Genomic DNA, 11,580 nt, shown 5'->3' on the forward strand with positions numbered 1-11,580 from the left:
TCTTGAATTGGGGGAAGGAGGAGAGATTGAAGTTGTAAGTGGAGGAGGGGGAAAGTGGAGGCAACAATTCGTCAAAACACCCATTCTTTCTTCCTTGTAGCTTTTGCCTCTTGTCCCTCTTTTTGTTTCTCTTGCAGAATTTTACAGGTCCTCCCAATTTATAGGAGAAACTGTGTATATGTACATAAATAGATTTAACATATGGAATAATATAGGTGGAAGTTATTGAGATGGTAGGTGTATGAGAAAGATTTTGCCCTTAATTACATTTTTGGTAGATGCACACAACCAACTAAGATGTTTCTCTTGCTTGCCGTATTGTAACACTTGTTTTTCTCAAGTTTTTTAGACGTGTCCTTCGATTTTGCTTCTTAGTTGTAGCCGTCCAAGTCGTACATACGTGCTTGCTACACCTTCCAATTTCCAATATATGTGCTATACATTTTATATATACTAGAAATGAACATTACAAAATATAAAACAAACAAAATGATAAAAAAATAAGTTTATAAATAAAAATCATATATTTATAATAGTAAAATAGATGTTAGTAATATTATCAATTTTTTTTTTAAATGTATAACGTTATGATGGAGATTTTCCATGAATTTGACGAAAATATATAAAATTATGTAATTAAATTTAAAAATAAAATCAAAATAATAGTTATCCTGATTGAGTTAAGTACATTATTAATGATCATTTTAAACTAACATAGAAAATGATTTAAAGAACCTCATGAACATGACGAATTGTAAAACAAATAAATGGTAAAAAAATAAGCTCACAAATAGAAGTCATATATTTATAATAGTAATAAATAAATATATCTATATTTGTGAGACGATTATCTTATTTGGGTCATCCATGAAAAAGTATTACTTTTTATGCTAAGAGTATTACTTTTTATTGTGAATATGTGTAGGGTTGACCCGTCTCACAGATTAAAATCCGTGAGACGGTATCACATGAGACCCACTCCATTTTTAAATATATCAAGCTTATAAATTAATATTTAAATATTTTTAGTTCTAAAAATATTCTCACAAACAACATTTATCACAAAATTTAATGCTAATTAGACATAAATTTAACAAAAAAAACTCACTTGAGATCGTTTCAAATGACAATGTTGTGAAAAATATATTCAATCTGACTGATTCATGAAAATATATTATATTTTATGTTAAAATATTAATTTTTTTTAATTATATATTATATTGACTGATCTCACACAAATTGAAATGTGAGATTGTATCACACAAAAGACATATTCCACGATTAAACGCAAAATTTTTTGACAAAACACAATTTTTTAATGCGAATTAGTGTAGAAGTACAAAATTTTCTCGTGGCATTACCAAATTCTAGAAAGTCGCCTTTAAATTAAGAAAATGACAAAATAAAGGTCGATGTTTTATGAAGTTCAATTCGGGGTTACGCAGCAAAATTGTTTGACCCGTCAATAATTCATCCCCCCGCAGTTCGAGTCATTTTCCACCACACATAAAATATTCTTTTATATAATTGGCTAACGAGATATTTTTTATTTACTCTCAATAAGTGACGTCATACATTATTAACATAATATTATTTGCAAATTATTCACCTTTTTTTGAATTTCAAGTCTTTTCAAATTTTACTTTCATTTCTATAATAATTAATTTGATAATTAAGTCTCTTAAAGAAGTAATGAACATAAAATATATTAATAGCGCGCACACACACACACATTTATCTTAAAAAAAATATTTAAGAAAATCAACGACAATAGGAAAATAATGATGGTATTAATTAATTAATAGGGTGGCATCTTATTTCAAAATTTCCAATTATACCTAAAAAACCCTAGCTCTATTTAATTACTTATTTTCTATTATATTTTAAGCAATAGATGAGTTGTAATATTTTTCTAATTTATCTGAAAATTTTATTATTTTTAAATTTCCTTTAATTAATTTCAATTTTTTCCAATTATTCTTTAATTAATAATTTATTTTCTTTCACTTTAATTTATATGTTATCCATTAGTGTGCAAGATGCATGAATTGGTAGTATGAAAAAGAGGAGGGGGCTCGTGTGTTTCAATCTACATATTTCAAATATAAAATTTTGTAAATTAATCTAAATCTCATTTATTTACTATGAAAATATGCTCGATATAAAAAAAAATGAGATTGAAATTCAATAAACACTGGATCCTGTACAAGCTTTAGACATTAGATTAATCTAACAATTTATAAGGTCAAATGTTTATCCATGGTGTTTATCTTCTAACATACATACATAGATTGCAGTTTACAGACAGCCTTCATGGAAGAAATAGACAAAGTTCTTCACATAGTGATGTTCCCGTGGCTGGCCATAGGTCATCTTAAACCATTCTTTCGACTCTCCAAGTGCTTGGCTCGAAAAGGGCATCGAATTTCATTCATTTCCACTCCGAGAAACCTTCAAAGAATCGCCGAAATACCTCATGATTTAGTCCATTTGATCAACCTGATCAGTCTTCCTTTTCCGGAAGTTGAGCACCTGCCGCCGGATGCGGAGTCGTCCATGGATGTTTCTTGTGTGAAGCAACAGTTGTTGAAAATAGCATTGGATTTGCTGGAGCCATCGGTACGCAGTTTTCTTGAAAGTACAGAGCCTAAACCGGATTGGATCGTGTATGATTATGCTTCTCACTGGCTGCCAAAAATGGCGGCTGAGATTGGGATTTCAAGGGCTTATTTTAGTCTCTTTACTGCTGCTTTCATGGCTTTTTTTGGGCCGCCGGCTGCCCTGATGAACGGGGAGAATGCCAGGTCAACGGCGGAGGATTACACAGTCGTGCCCGAATGGATCCCGTTTCCTAGCAACATGGCGTTTCGAGTTTATGAGATGACCAAGAACATGGAAAAAGGTACTCAAAATCACAACGAAAGTTTAATATCGTGTAATTTAATGAAGCAGTATTGGTCTCCTTTATAGTTTCTTTACCACATTCTGTATTCATCCTAACTTCAAATTTTGGTTTCTTTCCTGGAAAAAGATTCATCAGGTAACAATTATGACTCTGGCACGTCTGATTCTCTCCGCTTCGGCATTTCCATTCATGAGAGCGACATTGTGATCTTTAGATCCTGTGAGGAGTTTGAACCCGAGTGGTTCGATGTAGTTCGGAAAATTTACACGAAACCGGTGATTCCGATTGGAGTTGTTCTCCCGATGGAAGATGAAGAAGATGCGTCTGAGGACAATCAAGAATGGCCAAAAATCAAAGATTGGCTCGATTCGCATGAATGCAACTCGGTGGTTTACGTGGCACTTGGAACAGAGGCGACATTGACACATAAAGAAACTAGGGAGCTAGCAATCGGTTTGGAACAATCAAATTTCCCTTTTTTCTGGGTATTAAACAGAGGTAATCATTCAGCAATCCTTCCCGATGGATTCCGTGAGAGGGTTTCGGACCGAGGATTCGTTTACGCAAAATGGGCTCCACAGATCAAGATCCTTGGCCATCCAGCGGTTGGAGGATTCTTGACTCACTGTGGATGGAACTCGGTGACAGAAGCACTCAGTTTTGGACGAGTTTTGATCTTGTTTCCAATTATGAATGATCAGGGACTGAATGCTAGGCTGTTGCAGGAGAAAAATGTGGGAATAGAGATACCAAGAAATGAAGAAGACGGATCATTTACAAGTGATTCCGTGGCCGAGTCTTTGAGGTTGGCAATGGTTAGTGAAGAGGGGAAAAGAGTGAAGGACAATGCAAAAAGGATGAAAGATTTGTTTGGTAATAAGAGTATAAGTGACAATTATATCGACAGTTTTGTTAGTTTTTTGATACATTATAAGTGATGCCATTGTACTGTCTAAGTCGTCTGTGTTTGAGTTTGATTGTTTGAACTTAAATATATGCAAGTCTAATGAGAATGGGGAAAAAATCAAGGAGAAGATTTATACAGATTTCTAACAGAAAATATTCTCAAATTCTGTAACGTTCTATCTTTGCCGGAAGTTAAATGCCTTGATTGAGAAGGCAAATATGAAGCCAAATAGCACGGCAATTCTAGGTAAAATTACAGCAACATATCCCACAAATTCATGCCTGTATCCAAAATAACTCCTTATAAATTGTTCCACTTTTGCATTTTTCTCAAGCTAATCCTGTATGTCTCCATATTGTGAGCCGACCAATCCGTCCAACGTCCATGCTATCGGGCACAAGTAATAGTACCCATCTCCACCAAACCGGAATTATCTGTGAGAAACGAAAAATATTAGAAAGATGATGGATTTTGAATTATATCATTTGAAGCTATATAGATGTTACTTACTGTCTTTGGAATGAGGAATCCTGAGAAGAGTTTACAGCCACAGTCATCGTCCCATATAGTGTGAAATACAGCAAGGGCCAAGGTGTAGTACATGAAGAAGAGGTACCAAAAGAATCTCGCAACTGTCAACTGAAATCTGAGCATAGAATACACTACGACACTGTATGTGAGATTTTGAATGAAAATATCGGGTAGTTAAATCACAACCTGGACGAAAAACAGAGTGGATGGACTATTACTATTCCAGATTTTTCGGGGTTGAACTAAAACTTGATGCAAGGGAACGGAAAAAAGTTGCGAGGGTGAGGACTGCCCTTCTAACCCACCATCGTCTCCATTCTTGACTAGATAGATGATAAGTAATACCAGTCCAAAAGCATACGGCAGAGCTGAATACATTCCAGCTGCTCTTTCTCAGTAAAAGACCGTTCTCTTAATTGCAACAACTGGCTGCACTGACACGGCATTTTGTACTCCAAGAAACAGAACAGCCACATATATAGAACCGTTGGCATTGAAGAGATCTGATAAAAAAATTCCTTTTCACCAAAATGTACTGAAATTATTACAAAATGTTAAACTTTGGAGGAGCTTTCTTTCACTATTTATCTAACCTTTTGGAGCCAAGATCCCAAATTATGGTCCCGAACGTTAGGGCGATGAACGTTGTAAATAGTAATCTCACTGCTATGTAAGGCGGCTTTCGTGAATATGACGAATGCTACTTCCAAAGGCAAGCCATGCATTGAGTGAAGAAAGGCTGGGAGTATCGTGTTGCAAAGTGCAGATCTTTTGCGCCAGGTATTGGTTTACATAGTTCTTGGACCAACTCTCTGTTTCTCCTGAGAATCTATTAACAAAGGCTCGTTAAACACTAATTTTGAATCCATTCTATTTTTTTTACCTCTTATTTTGCCGCTTATAGTTCTCAATTTCTCATAATGCATGAAATTTGGATCTTGAGTAAATTTGGTTACAAAAGTTAAGGAACCAAGTTATAAGGAAAGTTTTAGGCCATGCCTCTTCATTCTGGCTTAATATACATTTGTCGTAGTTTATATACGTTACAAATTATATTTTCGCTTTGTAAACAAAAATCAACCTCTAAGAAGCAAATTTTGTGAAATATTTAATTGTACTCAAGATTCCAGAGTTATGTCTCATGATTAGAAGACAAGATGGCTCCATCCAGTTTTCAAGGCAACTTGAAAAATTCTTATTTCAAACTTGACTTGGTTCAAATTTTTTGCATTCCGCACGTCATATGGGTCAAAACACAACATGCAAACCTTTGTTTTATTTGTATGATGATGGCCGGCCTTGAAGTTCTAAATATTAATGAATAAACAATCTGTTATAACTTATATGATTGTCGTTATATGTGTAATCATATCTAAGGTTTCTCTCCTTCTATAGTTCAAACTGTTTTTCATGTATTCTTGAACAAGTCAAAAGTTTTATTTACTTATTAATTATGCAAGAAACAAAGAAAAATACTGAACCAATATCGAGAAGATATTAGATTCTGTTTAAATTGAGGTTATATTCTAACATATAATGAGACTTTACAAATAAGCGTTTGTAGTCCAACGGTTAGGATAATTGCCTTCCAAGCAATAGACCCGGGTTCGACTCCCGGCAAACGCATTCTTTTCGGCTTCCCAAGTTTGAAAATCAGATGGGCTCTCTTATGGGGACTTGACTTCAATTTTTATTGCCAAAATAAATTTTCTCAAGAATACCTTCTTAACATGATTTAGAATCAACCTACTTGCAAGATATTCCGCAATAACTTTGATTAAGAACACCAGATTTTCTGAGCATTTATGTTTATCACACACACACACCACCACTTGTATAAACTGACTTCGTAAAATCGAGAAATCTTCAATATCAAGATAAAAGTACTTCCATGATCCTCAATGACCATACATCATGAAAGAGCCAACCTACTGTTACATCAATATGGATGGAATATCGTCATAATAAGGTATGTTCCTCAGGTGCAGCACCCTGCATTCTTCTTCACTTGCTGTCATCGGATCGAACACATCTCGATCAGACAGTGCTAACCGCTGTTTTATTCGCCCCATTCTTCGTGAGAACAGAACTTGCTCTTTGTTGACCGGCATCCTAATAGACTGATATTCTTCCAGAGCTGAATCCAAGTCCTTGAGCCCCCATTTCTCGAGACATTTACCCAATACGGCAGCATCAAGAATTGACATGTTGGTGCTTCTTCCACCGTGGGGACTTATCGGATGAGCTGCCTCTCCTATCAAAACCACGTTATCCCAGAAGTATTGTTCCAGCGGTTCGCTATCATATATTGCATTCAAAAAAGGTTCCTTTGTTTCTCTCATTAGTTTCACCAGTTCTGGAATCCAGACGTTTTCTGCGGCCTCGTACATATTTTCAATCATTTCATGGCTTACTTTCATGGTAACAGAGTTTACCTGAGTTCGTTCGCCAGAATATTACATGGGGTTTTAATGTTTAAGGTGAAGTATGTAGGCGAACATTTTAAGAGCAACAACAAATGTACCTTAAAATCTGGTTCTGGTTGATTAAGATACCAAATCCAATTGACCCTTTGATCGATTAACTCATAAAGGATGGCATGACCCTCCGATCCTAAGTCAAAGTAATTGCATTTTCCAAGATCAGGGTACGCCTTCTTGAGTGCCAATATGGTTTCTGAATCCTCGTTCTCCGAAAAATCAAGAACCCCTCTCCACGCACAGTAGCCTGAATACCTACCATTCCAAGTGTACTATTTCGATTACTGAATTCGTCTTTTAGAAGGAACGCAAATAAAATTAAAATTTTTCTTTGTTTTGGGACAAACCTCAATTCCAGGTCGGGAATGAAAGTTCTCCGTATTGAAGAGAGACAACCATCAGCGGCAACAAGTAAATCACCAACAAATTCAACTGTTTCACCTGTTTGGATGACATTTGCTTTAACTTTTACACTAGATTTGTCATCAGGAATGCAGAACGAGTGAAACAAGTGCCCCCAGAGAACAATCTCCGGTGGTAACGAGTTGTACAGAAGGTTATGAAGATCAGCCCAGTGGAATGCTCGGAAGTTGAACTCATCGTCTCTTGTCAAGGTCCATGTGCAGTTCTTGTTCCCATCTGTGGCTCTTTCCTGTTGCCATACAATTTTTGTGTGAAAAGTATAAAGTACAGAAATTTCAAGTTCAAACAGAAGTTTAATTATATCTTACTGTTGCGGTTCCAATATTTTGTTAACTTGTGTCACTAATCAAATAAGAACTGACTGGTTAAAAAAAAATAACAAAATAAAGAGAACTGATGTTTAAACTATTATAAATTCATAATCACAGATCAACTGCTAATGAATACATGTAAAGTTAATTACACACTAAAGCATACAAATGAGATGGTATAGCACCCTCTTTTTATTCTTGCCGAAATTTCACTTACATGATCAATTGTGAGTGGCATAGAAGAAAACTGAATAAGCTCAGGTTGTTTGATCCATGACTCGAGAAGTGTCTGAGATAACAGATCGAGTCCAAGTCCTGCACCAGTAGCACAGCCAGTTCTAGGTGAGCTTGTTTTCTCCAGCACTACCACCTCCCAACCAGCTGCAATCAGAGCGTGAGCGCATGAAATTCCGGCTATGCTGCCGCCCACCACCACTGCCTTGGCCTTACTTCTTGCTTCCTTCATCTTCACCTGGTTGATATCTCAGGGGAATCTCAAAGAGTCTAGAGGAAAATAAAATGAAGAAATAATTATTGGAGTTGCCTATGCGCATAGCGCTGCAAATTTTAAAAATTAAACTTATGGTTTAATTGCATAATACCATGGTTAAACTCGAAAGGTACCAAATAATATTATATCCATTTTATAAATCTGTTTTACCTGTCGTTTGCTTGTAGAAATATGGACTATTTTTCCTGTCTTCTTGTGCAGTGAGAGTGACACTCAGATTCTCGTAGCTCAATACGTATAAAAGTGAAATAAAACACCTTAAGTTCCGGCTTTGCTTGATTGACAAAGCAAATCCAATTGATCCTTTTGTTCAACAGCTCATACAACACAAAATGAGTTCCTGATCCAATGTCAAAATATAAGCGTCTCCCAAGGTCGGGAAAGGTCTTTTTCAGACCCAAAAGGTTTCTGATTTTTCATTATCCGAGAAATAAAGGACCCCTCTCCATGCACAATAACCTAAATATCTAGTAAACTGAACAAATTAATCATCGAAACAAAATCCCAGGTTCTCAACATTAAAAGATACCATGAGAATAGCATCTGCTATTCATACCCACAAACCTCAATTTATGGTCAGGAACGAAGGTCTGGCGTATCGAAGAGAGACACCCATCTGCTGCAATAAGTAAATCAGCAACAACGTCGATTATCTCACCCCTTTGAAGAACTTTACTCTTAACTTTCACGTTAGTCTCGTCATCAGAAACATTAAATGAGAGGAACATATGCCCCCCGCCAAACAACATCCAATGGCAACATCTTGTATAAAAGGCTACGGAGGTCAGCCCCGTCTGCTGCTCTATAATTGAAATTCTCATCTCTGACCAGCACCCGGCTCTTTTTCTTGGCCCTATCTGTTGATTGGTTCTATAATTCCGCAAAAAAGGAAAAAAAGGAAGAGTAAATATTATGTTACATTGAATTTTCAACTCTTCCAAGAAATTATTCCACTGAGACAGAGGACACAAGAACAAGTGACGATTATCAGGACAGAATATAGATAAAAAAGAGCCTTGAAATAACACGGGGCCAAATCAGGATGACATAAATCAATCGATAGACTTCAGAACAATTTTACAAGAACAAGAAGGAAATACATTTCAATTTCCAAGATCGATTTTTTTAGCGATTTCTTGATATAAAAGCATCACTAGACTTTCCCACTTAATGTTCTCAACAAACTCTTGAAATTACTGTTCACTTACTTGATCGATGGTGAGGGGTAAGGCATTGACTTGGAGCAGGTGGGGTTGTTTGATCCACGAGTGGATGAGTTTTTGAGACAAAGGGTCAAGTCCTAATCCAGCACCGGACTCGTTCGTCAGAGAAGAGCGGGTATTCTCCAGCACCACCACATCCCACCCGGCGAAGATAAGTGCGTGAGCACATGAAATTCCCGCTATACTGCCGCCCACCACCACCGCCTTGGCCTTCCTCTTAGATTCCTTCATCTTCGAGTCTTGAACGGGGAAGCTAGTGGGCAAGCCAATAAATCATTTTAATCATAAATCTTTATTCCTCTCAATGCTTGAAAAATTATTTAAAAATATGTTAAATATTTGTGTTGAAAATATGAATGTGAAGAAAATCACAATTGAGTTGAGAGAAAAATATTATAAAGTGTGTAGTGTGATAATTTTGAGAGTTTGAGATTTTTACTTTTTACCGTAAATTTTTACTTTTTCACAACACGTTATCAGCACGAAGCTCTAAAAAGTCCTCCATATTTTTCCAAGCTCCGAACAGAAGAAAAAGGTAACAAAAGTAATAATATTTATTTTACTGTTATTTATTTATTGTTTATATATTTAATATATAATATAATGTTATTATTAGAAATAATAAAAATAATTTTTTCAAAAACTTGTTATAAATCCTGGGAGGATGTTAAGACGACATCCCACACTCCCGGTAAGGGATACGACAAGTATAAAAGCCTATAAAGTTTTTAAACAAAATAACTTATGACACCTAATTATAATAATGTGATATGATATACATAATTATTTAAATATGACTAATATTATATACACCATATTATTACCATAAAATTATACAAATACATACATTTATTTTCTTATACACCAACGGTAATAAACGGTAACAAAACGGCTAGTTTTTGCTCTATAAATACAATCTCACAAATACATTCAATCACTCCAACTTTCTCTTCTTCTCTAAAAATTATTCTTCATCAAATTTTCGAAGAAAAAAAGAAGATGGCTTTCACGAGGTTATTTTTAATTATTTTGGTTATCATACTCACCAGTCTTGTATTTATCGGAGAATATCCTCCTCGTGTGTTTTCTTTATTTTTACGAATACTTGTACTTGTTGTTTATCCATTACTTTGTATTGCAATATTCATTAACTAATAAAATGCATCGTAATTTTTAGTACCACCATGGCAAACTTGGCAAAGCTCGAATTCATCGCTCTTGATATTACTGGGAAAAACTATATGCCATGGACTCTTGATGTAGAAATGCATCTTGAGTCATTGGGTCTAAGCGAGACCATTAAAGAAAATGGTATATCTTCATCACAAGAAAAAGCAAAAGCTATAATATTTTTACGACGACACCTTGATGAAGGTTTAAAATGTGAATATCTCATCGAAAAAGATCCCATGGCTCTGTGGAAAGGATTAAAAGAGAGATTTGAACATATAAGGGAAGTTATACTTCCGACCGCCCGTGATGAATGGAATATGTTAAGATTCCAAGACTTTAAAAAAGTCAGTGATTACAATTCAGCGATGTATAGAATAATCTCGCAGTTAAAATTTTGTGGACATGAGGTTACAGAATCGGAAATGCTTGAAAAAACATTTTCCACGTTTCACGCATCAAATATAACACTACAGCAACAATATAGAGTGCGTGGATTTGCGAGATATTCTGAACTCATCGCCTGTCTTCTTGTGGCGGAAAAGAACAACGAGCTATTAATGAGAAATCATCAGTCCCGACCCACTGGATCAACAGCATTTCCAGAAGTAAATGCTGTAAGCAAAAATGAATTTAAACCTGGAAACCAAAATCAAAGTTACAGACAAGATTTTGGTCGAGGACAAAATCGAGGTCGTGGTCGTGGTCGTGGACGTGGACGTGGACGTGGAAGTGGTCGTGGTCGTGGACGCGGCCGTGGTTTTGAAAATAATCGAGATAGTTATTTCTATAACTCATCTCAAAAGAACGTCCCAAACCACCCACCGAAAAGGCATCAAGAGAATATGAGTGTTAATGAGAATCACTCAAAAAGATTTGAAAGTTCTTGTTTCAGATGTGGTACTCCAGGACATTGGTCCCGTATTTGTCGAGCCCCTGAGCACCTTTGTAAACTTTATAAAGAATCAATAAAGGGGAAAGAAAAGGAGACCAACTTTACTGAACACAGTGAACCTTTGAGTGGTTCAACTCATTTTGATGCTGGAGATTTTCTGATTGATTTCTCAGATAATGATCAATTTGATGGTGGAATAAATATGTAAAATATTTTATTTTTTA

General features: G+C 35.6%; 3 protein-coding genes and 1 non-coding gene across 4 annotated transcripts; 2 read left to right on the forward strand and 2 right to left on the reverse strand.

The window, feature by feature from the left end:
• The first annotated feature begins 2,177 nt into the window (after nucleotides 1-2,177).
• On the forward strand, nucleotides 2,178-3,861 carry LOC140968304 (UDP-glycosyltransferase 91C1). Its single transcript, XM_073429222.1, has 2 exons — nucleotides 2,178-2,902; nucleotides 3,032-3,861. Exons 1-2 carry the CDS (start codon nucleotides 2,314-2,316, stop codon nucleotides 3,841-3,843), a joined length of 1,401 nt encoding a protein of 466 aa, XP_073285323.1. The 5' UTR covers nucleotides 2,178-2,313; the 3' UTR covers nucleotides 3,844-3,861.
• Nucleotides 3,862-5,897: 2,036 nt separating this feature from the next.
• On the forward strand, nucleotides 5,898-5,969 carry TRNAG-UCC (transfer RNA glycine (anticodon UCC)). Its single transcript has one exon. It is a non-coding gene; the product is annotated as a tRNA-Gly (tRNA).
• Nucleotides 5,970-6,189: 220 nt separating this feature from the next.
• LOC140968305 (uncharacterized) lies at nucleotides 6,190-8,224 on the reverse strand. Its single transcript, XM_073429224.1, has 4 exons — nucleotides 7,775-8,224; nucleotides 7,171-7,475; nucleotides 6,868-7,078; nucleotides 6,190-6,778 (listed from the first exon to the last, which is right to left on the reverse strand). The coding sequence occupies exons 1-4, from the start codon at nucleotides 8,021-8,023 to the stop codon at nucleotides 6,278-6,280; spliced, it is 1,266 nt and encodes a 421-aa protein (XP_073285325.1). The 5' UTR covers nucleotides 8,024-8,224; the 3' UTR covers nucleotides 6,190-6,277.
• Nucleotides 8,225-8,244: 20 nt separating this feature from the next.
• LOC140968306 (FAD-dependent monooxygenase subE-like) lies at nucleotides 8,245-9,575 on the reverse strand. The gene is given in 5 exon segments (XM_073429225.1): nucleotides 8,245-8,468; nucleotides 8,471-8,535; nucleotides 8,633-8,820; nucleotides 8,822-8,938; nucleotides 9,277-9,575. Coding segments are annotated over 5 exon segments (840 nt in total). The 5' UTR covers nucleotides 9,523-9,575.
• Nucleotides 9,576-11,580: the final 2,005 nt, after the last annotated feature.

Source organism: Primulina huaijiensis, unplaced genomic scaffold (genome assembly GCF_012295235.1).
Source record: "Primulina huaijiensis isolate GDHJ02 unplaced genomic scaffold, ASM1229523v2 scaffold3501, whole genome shotgun sequence".
NCBI lineage: Eukaryota > Viridiplantae > Streptophyta > Magnoliopsida > Lamiales > Gesneriaceae > Primulina > Primulina huaijiensis.

Excerpts from the sequence above, each read along its gene's own strand:
- LOC140968304 (XM_073429222.1), top strand. The coding sequence starts at position 2,314 with ATGGAAGAAATAGACAAAGTTCTTCACATAGTGATGTTCCCGTGGCTG. Across the intron at positions 2,903-3,031 it reads GACCAAGAACATGGAAAAAG|ATTCATCAGGTAACAATTAT; the intron begins GTACTCAAAATC and ends TCCTGGAAAAAG.
- LOC140968305 (XM_073429224.1), bottom strand. The coding sequence starts at position 8,023 with ATGAAGGAAGCAAGAAGTAAGGCCAAGGCAGTGGTGGTGGGCGGCAGC. Across the intron at positions 7,476-7,774 it reads TGCCACTCACAATTGATCAT|GAAAGAGCCACAGATGGGAA; the intron begins GTAAGTGAAATT and ends GTATGGCAACAG. Across the intron at positions 6,779-6,867 it reads AACCAGAACCAGATTTTAAG|GTAAACTCTGTTACCATGAA; the intron begins GTACATTTGTTG and ends GAACGAACTCAG.